Source organism: Lipophrys pholis (genome assembly GCF_963383615.2).
Source record: "Lipophrys pholis genome assembly, chromosome: 17".
Lineage (NCBI taxonomy): Eukaryota > Metazoa > Chordata > Actinopteri > Blenniiformes > Blenniidae > Lipophrys > Lipophrys pholis.
This window is the reverse complement of record NC_137643.1, coordinates 5,476,447-5,489,895: the sequence shown is the minus strand read 5'-3', so window position 1 is coordinate 5,489,895 and position 13,449 is coordinate 5,476,447. Positions and strand designations below refer to the sequence as shown.

At 40.3% G+C, this 13,449-nt stretch overlaps 1 protein-coding gene across 1 annotated transcript in view; it reads right to left on the bottom strand.

Annotated features, from left to right (window-relative positions):
* Nucleotides 1-13,449, bottom strand: part of LOC308122936 (glutamate receptor ionotropic, NMDA 2D-like) — a gene marked incomplete at both ends in the record, with an annotated part of 129,495 nt that overhangs the window by 27,719 nt on the left and 88,327 nt on the right. Inside the window, one exon of the mRNA XM_080485119.1 lies at nucleotides 1,846-1,971. Within this exon, the coding sequence (XP_080341245.1) occupies nucleotides 1,846-1,971 (126 nt within the window). The remainder of the gene's footprint in view (nucleotides 1-1,845; nucleotides 1,972-13,449) is intronic.

Genomic DNA, 13,449 nt, shown 5'->3' with positions numbered 1-13,449 from the left:
TGGACTACAAAATACTACATTGTGACGATATTGGACGAACCAAAGAAGAGCCTGCGAACCCCATCCGGGTTCTTCTAGATGTGGCAGGATGACCAAACTACACGAGAACGAGGTCTTGTGTGAATCACAGGAGGGAGGGCGCATGCTCCTGCAGCAAAGTGTTTTCTTATCTTGGCTTGAATAAAAGGCCAACAAAGACTGCACTGTGAGAAAACTTTCCAAATGACTATATTCTACCGATCTTACATTGAATCTGTACTGACCGTTTCTACCCTCACCAGGTCAACAAATGCACTCAGCAGTGTCGTAAAAACTAGTGGTAAGATTGTAGGAGTTCAGCAAAGCACTGTAACTGATCTGTCCAACAGACAAATAATCCAGGCTGATGCCATCCTTTCCTTTACAGCGCCCATCACTTACTTGCTGAGTTCCAGTTTTTACCTTCTGCCGTTCGGCTCAGACTTCCTCGTATGAAGGGAAATAGAAGAAAGAACTCCTTCGTCACCAAAAGCCATTTGCCTCCTGAATTCAGGACGGGGTAGGAGGAGTCATATCTAATTTGATCTGATCTGGGTTTCTCACTGGAGACAGGAATTCACTTTATGAACTGATGTCACTTTAACAACCTTGACTTTAAAGCTGATCGGTATCGGAGCCAAACTTCTTTTCAGTCTATGGTACAATTCTGGTTCAGTACGACTGATGGTTTTTCAGCACATTGTTTTATCCCCTCCCTGTTGGATTTTTAAATGTTTTACGTCATGTATGTATGTAAGTGCACTACTTGTGTTTTTATACTTTGCTGCTACACCAACTTTCCTCGATCAATCCAGCAGACACCAAACATGTTTGTTTTGTTTTTTTAATGGATGTAACAGATCTTTGGTTGGTCTTCTAGTTTTAGATATCTCCACCACTGACTCTGATCTGAGTGGGACTTGCTGCAGTCGCCGTAGACGAAGAAATAAGATTGAGCTGAGCAACAGTTTGAAGTAGAACCCGCCGTAAACTGTGTCCTTCCAAAGACTATTGTTAGCCGAGGGTGGCTCAGCGTATTTTGAACCTTAAGCTGGATGAAAGAAGTGTAGAAGATGTATAGATGGATAACATAGATGTTTAGATGCACTCAGACGATATTTAACATTAAGAATGAATGTGGGTTTTATTAAAGTAAACGCAAGCTTCACTCACTTTGATTGAAAAAAACCTTCAGGCATAAGACCGGCTCCGGCCCGACCATCAGATATATTCACCCCCAAGGTTTCTTCATAAATCACTTTGAAGATATCTAAATTATATTATTCAAAACTAGAAGATCTGAAAACATGCATGAAGAGGATGTTTCAGCTCAGACGAGGCAACAGAAGTGACGACCGGTGACAGACAAACACCCGACTGTCACCCCGATTCATTTTAATGCCACTTGTTGTCAGTTTATTAGAAGGTAATGAATAACATTCCCCGGTGATCATTGAAAATGAATGCGGCTGCACACACGAGCAGCGAGCCCATATCTGGAATAAATGAGGAAACGACAAGTACTGTAAAACCGTCAAAATCAAACACCACCGCATCGGCAGCGCTCGTGTCATGGAAAATAAATAAACCAGATTGTGGGTGTGGAGTGATTGTTTTGACTCATGTACAGACAAAAAAAAAAAAAAAAAAAGATAGAAAAAAGAAAAAGAGGAATACTTTGCATAATTTGAGCAAAACCAGCCTCCTCAAATCAGCCCCCCTCGGCTTACATAACTGACAAAGTGACAAGTTGGTGATAATGTTGTGAAATGAGCAGTGGCGGCGGGTTGATTGGCGTGCCGATGCTGGAGTGACTCCGTCTCTTACTCTTGGCGCTCTGCAGGCTGCGGTTGTATCCCACGGGGCTGAAGAACTCGAAGATGAAGACGGTGACAGCCACCACCGACAGGCACATCACAAACATCATCACCCACACCGCCGGGCTGTAGGGCTCTGCAACACACACACACACACACATGGAAAGTTTCAGAAGTTTGTCTGTGAAGTAGCACATTACTAATCATCATAACTGGACTGTGGACAAGAAAAAAGAAGTGAATGTTAAGATGAGTCTTTAAGTGACCAAGTAAAGAAAACATTGATGTCCTCAAGAATCAGTAATAGAAGTGCAAACATCTGATTATATTTAGTTCATGAGAAAGTGGAGTTGATCAGAGAGAAAAGAAACCTCCATGGTAAACAGACTCAGAGGTGAGCAACGATTGAGAGTGAGAGAGTGCAACAACTTTAAAATAGTGAACACAATGGAGGCTGATGGGACCTTGAAGTGTAGATAAAGAACATCCGGTTCCAGAAGAGGTCCCTGTAGGAGAGACCAGAGAACCAATATCTAAAGCGACAGCAGCTCAGGGTGACCCGAGTCAGCTCAACTCTTAATGTTAACAAAAAAAAAAAACGAAGTCTCAACTCTGAAGACGAGACTGTTTTGTCTCCTTAACTGGAAGCTGGTTCCACCAAAGTCTGAAGTGTTCTGCTGGGACAATATGGTGCTGGCAGCTGTTTAAGACACAATGCAGCTTGGTTCTTAAAATAATGTTGTCAAATTCCATTTTAGATCCAGGAAGGCATAAAAAAAAAAAAAAAAGAAAGAGAGAGATAATGTTTAACAGTTGCTCATTCACACTTCAAACAGCAGCATCTTCATTCGTGTTGTAGGTGGTTTTCCTGCAATCCGTGGAAGCTCCGCATCGACTCTCATCTCCAAACTCCTGAGGGGAAAGAGGTCTTTAACAACAAAACGCGCTTCTCTAACTCAGCCTGTCTTAAACCGTCTGCTGTTTGCAGCCGAGCAGGAAGTGTTCTTCGTGTTTCCGGAGCTCTTTCTCGTGAAACAGCTGCTGTGCAAGGCTGCAAATGACTCCTGAACCAGAACAGTACAGTGGTGGGCTGAACCCCCACACAATGGGATAAAAACTTCTGGCGAAGTTTTGAAAAGTAGGGGTCATTCTCTGGAGGTTCGATACAACAAATGAACCGTTTTGTATTCTCGCATTACTTTTTTAATTGGAAAAAAAGTCGTTACCCAGCTTCAGAATCAAACTGGTTTTTATTTTCACTCAATTTTTGAGAAGTAAAATGTGTTTTCCGGAAATCAAATAAATTTCACCTTCACACAGTTTAACATAGGGTTGTTAAAATGATGGCATATGAGAAGAAACCAGCCCCCAGAATAAACATGCAAAGAGGAAAATTACTGAGTTATTCACTTATGATTACAGTCATTTATAAACAGTTTTTCACTTTCATCAGTTTCCACCAATATAATACAATCACAAGCTGTTTGACAGGAATTATTGACAATGTTATATCAACTTGTTCAGGTTTGTGACAATACATCTAAATAACTTATATTTTAAAAATACTCTTTTGCACTAAAACAAAAGTACAAATTTAATGTTATTTTGCATAAAGTAAAAAGCCATTCCATAGCAACTACCAACAAATCTAATTTATTCATCTTTTAAAAGCCAGATATTTGGCCAAAAATAAACGCCTCTCTATTGAGCTCCCCTTTTGCCGCGAATCAACTTCAACCATATAATGTTAGAAAATAAATCCCTGTTCCTCAGTCTGATCGGTGTTGTGCTGACCTCCGTCTCCACAGGAAACTATTAGGAAAATGTTGGCTGTGATGAACTCTGGCTTACTTTGTTGGCAAAAGTCTCAGAGGAGCGATTTAAGCAGCTTGGCTGATGAATAAACAAGTTGAATTTCATGCTGCAAAACGAGGATGAACAAAGGCGCGTGAGAGAGAAGACAGAGACGGAGCGGGCCCCGTGAAAACGAGTTCGATTCTCTCGGCTGTTCGTTCCGCCGCGTCCACGTCGGCTCAGGCTCCCGCGAAACACGAGCTGCCAAATGAAAAACACTTCCTGTCTGAAGGAATAAGAGGTGAGACGTGCCTCCAACAAACACATGCTACAAATACGGAGAGGCAGTTCTTTTTTTTTTCTTTAAGGCTTATATAAGCCACCAAATAAATAATGAACATCCTGAGAGCTTCAACTACTTTGGATGGAACGTTTTACAATATCTTAGCACACAAAATGAGATGAAAATGTGAGAAATACTCATCGTGAATGGATCATATTGAAAAAGCTGAAATTTCAATAATGACTTCAAATCAGATTCATATGGGTGGGAAGGCAGGCGAACGAATACTTTTGGCAATATAGTGTAGTCTGTGTAGTGAAGGTTCACTATGATAGGATTGTTTAAATGCAAAGAAATGAACTCCTCAAGGGGCTTAAAAAAGAAAATGTGATTGAAATATGAATGAGTTGGTCTCAGTGTTTCCTCACAGCCAAAGCAGCCGTGTTTGATTCTCCTGCCTTCCGAAGACAAACCCCGGGAAGTTAATTTGCTCTGAATTGGTCGCTTGTGTGGTAGTTTGTCTCTCTGTGTTATCTCTATGATGTTATCCAGCCTCGCTGATCCTACCATGAATAGTGTGGTTATGGAAGGAAAATATCCATCTATCTGATGGATTATCAGCTCTGTATCTATTTCAGAAAGAAAGAATTAGTTAACTAAACAAAACCTCGCTTTTACATCACTTACATTCATCTTTAATTTGCTTTCAGGATTAAGTGTCATTTCTTGGCTGCATGACAAAGCATGGCAGCAGTCTATTACAGAAAGCCTCCAGGCACAAGAAAGGAGGAAATAGTTTCCCGTCATCTTGTCTGTCTGTGGGAACAAGAAGAAAAAATATGGGTGCCGGTTTAACTGCAGGAATGAGCAGACACTTCAGAGATTTTCCAAATTAGTGAAGGATGTTGCTGCTGTGATTGACAGCTGCAGCGTTGGCAGCCGAACCCGGAGAGGTCGACTCCTCCACCCCTTCGTCTCTCTGCATTACATCCAGGAAGAGACACTAAATCAAACCTGTGCAGCGACAAGGAGAAGTTTACATGCGAGGCTCGTGGCTTTGGTTTTCCAGCAGAGAGACAAATGTTGATGAAACACGTGGAGAGAAGCTCAGGATTTATCCAGTAAACTCGCTGCCAGACAGAGTTACTGTGCTTTTAAGGACGTACGAGCTGCCAGACGCTCTGCCACCAGGACTTTAATTCCCACCCTGGATTTGGGTGGCTATGTCATCGCTGCTGAAACAAGTGTCATTTTTTTTCATGCATCATTTATTTCTACTCAGTCTTTAATGACCTATCATTTTATTAAATTTGGCTCGGTGTGTATGATGTATAAAGTCTTCCACACGCACAATATTCACAACTAAAGAGCTGAAATGTAAATGTTTGAGGAGGCGAGGAAGACGATATTTTGATTCTATTTTCTAATATTATACATCAACCTCACTTGTTTCTGTGACACTAACTAATTGTTCCGTTCATTGAGTGAACCACCTACCATCAGAACATGACTGGAGCCTCATGCGACACAGTGGAGTAGTGGTTAACGCTCTCAGTCTAATCCCTGGTTAGATTCTGGTTGAGGTACTTTTATTCTGCGTGGAGTTTGCATGTTTGCTCTCATGTGTGCGTCGGTTTGTACCAGGAACTGTTTCCTCCCACAGTCCAGAAACCTGCATTTCAAACCCATTGGTGACTCCAAATTGCCTGTAGGTCACGTGCATATGTGTGACTTCTATTCATTTAAGTGTCTCCGAAATGAAAGTGCAAAAGAAATGAAAGAATCAGTGCAACATGCAAAGAGATGAAATCACTCCAGACTGACGATCGACAGATACTTACTGGGAAATATTCAAAAAGTGTTCAACTTGTTAACTTTAAATCAGATGAAAATGAAGGTTTTTGGTTTTAAATATTTTAATTCAGGCAACTTACAGTGTGGAAAAAATGTAAATATAACTTTACAGAAATGAATTATTGGGACATTTAATGTGGGCTTCATTTGCTGTAGTAATTATAGCATAAGGAACATTTTTGGAGAATTTATAAAACTCAATTAATGGGGGGGATTAAAAAAGTTTTAATGTTATAAATGGGGTAAAGACCACTGTTGACAAGAAAAAAGTGTTGAAAATACACACTCAAGAAAGAAGGATTTATCATGTATCAGATTTCTCTCATTCTTCTGGGAAACACTGCGACAGAGTGTGACTGGTAATTCAACTTTTTCCAATAAAACTGAGAAAAGGTCAATCAGCATGTTGGACAAATAGTTGAACATGTTTGTGTGCATTCACATGTTAAACCAAAGAATCGTGTGCAAACGTGCATCAGTGTGAAGAAGATAAGATTCTAATGATTCATGCTTTATTTCTCTTAACTGATGGCTGAAAGGCTGAAGATTACCGTCAGTGCTTTTATTATATTCCGTGATGTATCTCTAAGTGGCCGAGCGTGACTTGTAATGTTCTTTTGCAGAGCGTTTTTGTAAAACATTGAGATTTGAGTGTGACGCTGAGCTTGTTTGTTAAATAGTGTTTTAGTGGTGGCCTCGGGAAAAGCAATTTAAAAGTGATTTAAAGTATTTGATTACTTTCTGTGGAGCGGAGCTTTTATCAATTTACTGAGCGAGGGACAACTTCTCGGGGTTGTGTCAGAGGGAGACTGGTGAGGACTCTCCCCCGGGTGTCTTTCATTCATTCATTCATTCATTCATTTCCAAATTTATTTCGAGCTACACAACACACAACACTCTTTGTGGAGTTTGCATGTTCTGTGCATGTGTGGGTTTTTAAAGAGGTTCCTGCTGCAATCCATGAGGTTAGTTAGTGATTAAAAGTCTCCTACATTGTTGAATCATGTAGTTAGATTAGATGAATGGACGACATTGCGTGTAAAACATTGCACACATACGTTCATAGTGTTTGTACATTTCCGGTGAGGTTGGATTTATCAGTTATAGGAACATCAGCTGTGCATCAATCAGCTCAACAGGTGGAGTGTATTGATGAGTTGGGCTCCCAGTGGAAATACTGCCTTTGGAGTATAACGCAGTCACAAGGCCTCTGGTTAAATCAAATTTACCTTTACAAAAGGAGAATTCCGGGACGTAATTACACGCTGCACGGCAAACACTGAAGGTTGCATTTGATTTGTAGTCTCTCATTCGGGTAAGAAATCTGAAGAAGCTTCTGTTTGTTTTCCAAAGTGCTGTCAGCCGTGAGTAAAGGTGCGAGGCGCTTCTGTGTTTTATGTTGTATCTATGCACTTTGGTTTGGTTCCCAGCATCCATATATCCCCTTTAGATCAGAGTCTGTCACATATGTGTATAATCCAAGTTAATCATGTTTTGAGCAAGTGACCAGTTGGAACCTTAAGATTATTTGATGGAATTGCCGGAAATGAACAAAGACGTTTTCTTGAACCAAGTCGCTCTTTATACCACCTCATCTATGCTTGAACCTGAAAAGAAATGAACGCACAAAAAATTAAAAATGAATGTTACCAATTAGGATGGCGTCCATTGTGCATGTCAGACTAATGACCAGAAAATTAGGTTCATTTTAGAAATAAGCACATTGTGCTGAGTCATGTCAAATGTAGGCAAATTGTTAATTAATCGGATTTGGTATTATAATGAAAACCTACTTATATATTACTTCTTCTTCCACCTGTCCAGACATGTTGGATTAGATATATGTTATACTTGGTTATAGAATATTATTTACAAGGTGCTATAAGGAAGTGTTGAAATATCAGTTTTGAAGTATTTTATTTAGTGCCCTTTAGACCTACAGGCTGTAGAAGATCAGTTGAAGACATTTCCAAAGAGTCTTTCTTCATATAGTCACATGGAAGTAAACGGCACGTTTCTATAGCTTCAATAGTCTCAAAGCTTTATGCCGCCACATTCCGCCACATATAGAGCGCCATGCGAGGTTCTCGAATCTGGGTGTCATTTTCCTTCCCGTGGATACTTTGACATATGGACAGGGTGAGATAGGGGATCGAGCCGCCAACCATGGCATTTAAAGACAATTTGCTTTATCATCTGAGCCCCAGCTGCTCAGTCCAGCTCCAGTCAGGTGTTGGTGCCAGTGAGCAATCCGCGGCAGCGAGCAGGGTTCAGGTCGGGGTTAATGAGGCTGATGTGCCCTTCCTCGAGGGCATTTTGGCCGCAGCCGCTGGGCGAACTAACATCATTCTGTATTCGATCTGCTCGCCAGGATCCTCCCAGAACATGTTTTAGTGATTTCAAACCGGTGCCCTTCATTCCTTCAGTGAACAGAGGAGCGCGTTAGAGAGGGCTTGCCGCCATATTTTGAACCACAGTGCAGAAAGAATCAAAGCGGCAAAGGACAAGCACACAGTTATGGATGGCATGTCACCGGCTGAGCTCACATTAACATAATGGTGCCATTACAGCCTGTAATTAGAGTGAGGTATTCTTCAATTAAAACGTTGACATGAATGCTGTTAATATTCCATTTTCCATATGGAACGTGTGACAACTAGATTATTCCTGCGGGGAGTCTTGCTGCCATAGTGTGCACCAAAGTGTTCACTGTGCAGACATTATGTGAGCCGGAGCATACCTGAAACACATTGTGCTTAATTAATGTCTGTTCATTAATATGCACCGTCCCATTCAACTAAATTAATTAATGAAAATAATAAGTGAAAATTAAATGAATGGTTACTGAAACTAAAAAGTAACAAGTTACTTGGAAGAGTAATGTTTGCATTACCTGTGCTGAGCCACCAGGAGTGTGTGAGTGTGTCACTGTGAATGAGTGAGTCATTCTGATGAAGTTACATCAGTCTGTTCAAGGAAGATACTGGAACATGCTCTAAAAGCTTTCAAACGTTACTATCTGTTCAAGCAATGGCAACAGAAAGAAGAATAAACAGCTTAAATAAAGATAAAGGTTTTTTTTTTATTTGATAATGCATCTATGTCTATAAGGTTTAGTTAATGCTGCCAATAGAGGGACACTTTTTGGTTCTAGTCAAGAGGAATGAAGTAACACTCATGTAAGAAACGTGTGTTTGGGTTGTTGAAAGAAGCTGGAGAAAACCTGTGCGGGCGAAGGATGAACCTAAAAAGAGAAAAGCATAGACCGGGAATTGAACCTACGTATTCTGGCTGTGAAACTCCAACATGCTGCACTTGTGTTGATTAGACACTTCCTGTGAGATTGGAGGTCAGAACGAGTTGACGAGTTGTCTTTTAACGGAAAAATTTGTTTTTCCAGTCGAGGGAATGGGACGGTAACAAAACAAACACAAAAAGTACTGATGTTAAAAAAAACAATGAAAATGGTCAAAGCAGGGGCAACGCAGGTTGAAGCGCTTCAGCAGTGTGTTAGTCAGGTCACACTCGGCAGGTTTAGTTCAAATAAGGTGACGTCTGGTGCGATTGCTCTGTTGGTGCGGCTCATTAGTGGAGGTTTGTGTGTTGCCACTCCAACCCGGGTGCATGTTTGTTTGGAGAGAAACGCCCTGGAGGAGAAGCTTCCAAACAGAAAATCGACTGACCAAAGTTGTTGAAACCAAATAAAACATCTGACAAGAGAAAACTACACTTTTTTTTTTTTTTGAGACACAGAGACATTCCTCCACTTCTGATTCCACTGTGTTTTGCAAACTGCCGGTGTGAAAACACAACAATAATACCCCGATCACATTTAGCTCTGCGTGTTACACTCATGATCACACGATCAAAAGGAAGAATATGACGACTGTTTGGATATTTGAGGCCACGTGACAACATTTTCAAGTGAAAACAGAAACGTTTTGTTGTGTTTTGGGGGTCCGTTTACACCACAGTGCTCTGAGCCAGTCAAAACACAACTTTTTGAAAACGGAACCCAAAGTGGGACTTTTCGAAAATCCTCCAACTTCTTCTCCATGACAACAGGGTGAAACACAACTTTTTGGAAACGCTCTGACCAGAGTGTCACGACTCCCAGTCCACATTCTCCTGGGACTATCAAGTCCCAGGAGAATCCCGGAATACTAATCCAAATTTTTTGTCTAATTATCTTTTATTCAAATTTTATTTTCTCAAGAATCCAGTGGGGAATTTTCCCATAGAACAAAACTGCAGAGACATAGGAAGAAGGCCCCCAGTTCAGATTCAGGATGAACCTTCTTTGTGGAGTTTGAGGTTGATATGTACTTCAAGGTAAATGTTCAGACTGGAAAAAACAACAACAATCGTTCTGTTTGTAAAACTGGCTGTCATGAGTTTGAAACTGCTAACAGATTACAGATTACAGACCTCCATCTGTGAAGTGCTACTTCACCATAAAGCCAGACATTTCACTGGACTTATTACTTGTAAAAGCACGTCTGTGTTTTTTTTGTTTCATTCTTCTATTGGCTGCAACTAAATGCAGAGACTCCAGAGAGCTCTTAATAAAGCACAAGTCGGTGGTTTGGTCTGAGGTCGGCTTCACTGTCGGTGTGTAAAAGCTTTTACGTTTGGATCGTCGATATGAGAGACTGCCTCGCTGCTGCAGTCAATCATTCAATTACACACACACACACACACACGCACACACACACGCACACACACACACACACACACACACACACACACACACACACACACACACACACACACACACACACACACACACACACACACACACACACACACACACACACACACACACACACACACACACACACACACACACACACACACACACACACACACACACACACACACACACACACACACACACACACACACACACACACACACTGTTGCGCAGCGTGAGCTGCCTGTATGCTTATGTAGGAATAATTGAAGGTTAAAGTAAAGAGGAAGCAGCTACTTTGTAGAAAAGCTCATTCATGCTGCACAAAAGTAAATATATGAGATCGACTGTGGACATTTACGTGAAAAAAACTTTTTTTTAAAGACTTAGAATAGTAGGAAATGTACCAAAATGTACAGGTCAAGTAACCTTGACAGAGACAAGAGAAAGAAAATAGAAATTAATTTGATCTATTTATTTTTAAAAGCTTTTTCATTTCACCACTGTGGATGAAAGCGAGAGAGATGGATGGAAGTAAAACAATTAACCAAAACTTTGCACTAAAAGTGAAATCAAGCAAATGATGATGAATTTCAATTTGCTATTAATAACTTTTTTTTTTTTTATTTACTCATGCAACGTTAAGTCCAATTCTTCTTTTTATAATTTGTGTATTAAAGAGAGTACTTTCCTAAAACAAGATAAACCTTGTGAATTTTCGGTTTTGAGTTTTCATAATCTCTCTCTACCTGCTCAGGTTTTCTTCGGGTCCATCGATACGCTTGTTAAGTGGAATAGTATCTCTAAACTGGATTACATCAGACGTGCCCAAAGCTTGGCCTGAGGGCCAATCATGGTCCAAGATCAGATTTTATATAGTTCGCTTCCGCTGTCCGAGATGACTTCCCTTTTTTATTAATGGCGTCAACATCAGTGTTTTGCATTCATGGGAATTATATTCTATGTAGACCATTACCAGCCCATTGCTCAAATATCTGAATCATTTATCATTATCATGAATGTATCATTTTTCATGAATCATTTGCCTTGATTAATTATTTTCATGCAGATTGAGAGTGTGTACAGTATATTTACTGGTGACAAACCTTTTGCACATGTCAGGTTTTTAACAATCTATTATCAACTATTTGCAATTTCACGTTTTGTGCGTATTGCCACTGTGTGCAGGCGCTCCACCACGCAAAAGCGCACCGTCACTGAGTTACTTTATTCGACACCAAAGCCTCCTCAGAAAGAAAATATTCCCCAGCAGAGTCAATATTGTTCTGAGCACCTTAACTAAGTACTTCACCAACTGTGACGAAAACCTCTCAGTGTTTCAGGTGTGATGTACTTCACTCTGCGTTCCAGCTTATTGCCGGTTATGCCGCCGTCTCTCCACTCTCATTCTCCCTTCTATACCTGACGACACTCTCCGCTTCACTGACACAGAAGGCCAATTTCAATGCCTTTTTTTTTTTTTTCTAAATAAATAAATAAATAAATAAATGGAATACACACCAGTCCACACATGATGGCAAGATTGAAACCACATGTGTGTGCCATCTCCTGGTAGCAGAGTGGAACAAGTAACACATTAAGAGCTACGTGCTGGTTAATCAGGCTATAGACATAAAGAAGTGAGGTGGAAAGATCTGTAATGTATTGAAAAATATCATCTGCATATAAACTCATTTGATATGGTAAAATCCAGTTTGAATGAGGAGGTCATGTTGTCTGATAGAAGCTGCCAGTGGGTCGTCCAATAGTCCAGTAGTAGTAATCAGTGTTGGTCAAGTTATTTGGAAATAGTAATTAGTTACTGATTACTGATTACTTCCATGAGAAAATTATCCAGTTATTTTACTGATAAGTTATTTTCAAAAGTACTTATTTTACTTGAGTTACTTTTCAAAAACCTGATGCACAGCCTGAATACGCTAGAAAGCATTAGACGTTTCAGCCTCAGTCTATTCGTCCTGCAGATTCCATCATATAAAACGGAATCAAACGAAACACTTTTCTCATGAACCCGTTTTGTTCATTTCAATCTTTTAACTTCGTGCACATTGCATCACGCAGAAGTTAAATTAAATGCAACGTCTCTGATTTGAAAGAAATCATTGAACATTTAATCTTCTGCACTTTGTACCATATTTTAATGAAATAAAGCAACTATTTCTTCTGTTAACATGTGTTTTTTTAGTTTTTTTGCATATTCCAGCATATAAAATAAAAACTTTGGGGGATATGTACTCCTATAACTCCAATAGATTAATGAATGTCCAGGGTTTTCTCACTGAGTTTCTCTTTCCTGTGTCATCTTTTACTGAGTGGAACTCAAAGTAATGTCGGCATAATGCTGTAGACAGTAATCAGATTACATGCTACTTTTTACGCCGACCGAAAATCATATTCTTTGTGTTTAATATTTCCTTTTTCACTCTTTTCATGTCCTTTTTTCTTTTTCTTCTATGTCACCGGCTCTGCAAGGTTTTCCCCGCAGGAGCCGTTATTAGTTTAAAAATAAGAAGAAGGGAAAAAAAAGTCCTGCAACCTCATCCGCAGCATTTTGTCTTTCTCACTCGATTGTTTCTTTCACCGGTGACCTTTCCTTCTGCCTTTCTGTTTGCTGTCATTTCGCCCTTGCTTACCTTTTTTCGGTTCTTTTTTTCATCCCGACATCTCATCCACTCTCACACATTCATTCTCAGCTTCGCTCCCACACGATCAGACTGGCTAAGCTGTAATATAGAGTGTGTGTGTCGGCCCCCATTGGCCCGGCAGACTGAAGATAAAACGGCCTTCAGAGCTCTGTACCTCCGTCCAACCATGACATGTTTCAGATTGTCTCCTAAATCTCCTCTGACAGACGGATAGATGTACTACTGCGGCTGTGTAACTATGAAATAGATCCCGTACGGAGTTGAGGGAGAAGACGGTGGAGCAGCTTTCAACTGAGGTTAAAATAAAGCGAGTTTTTATGGCAG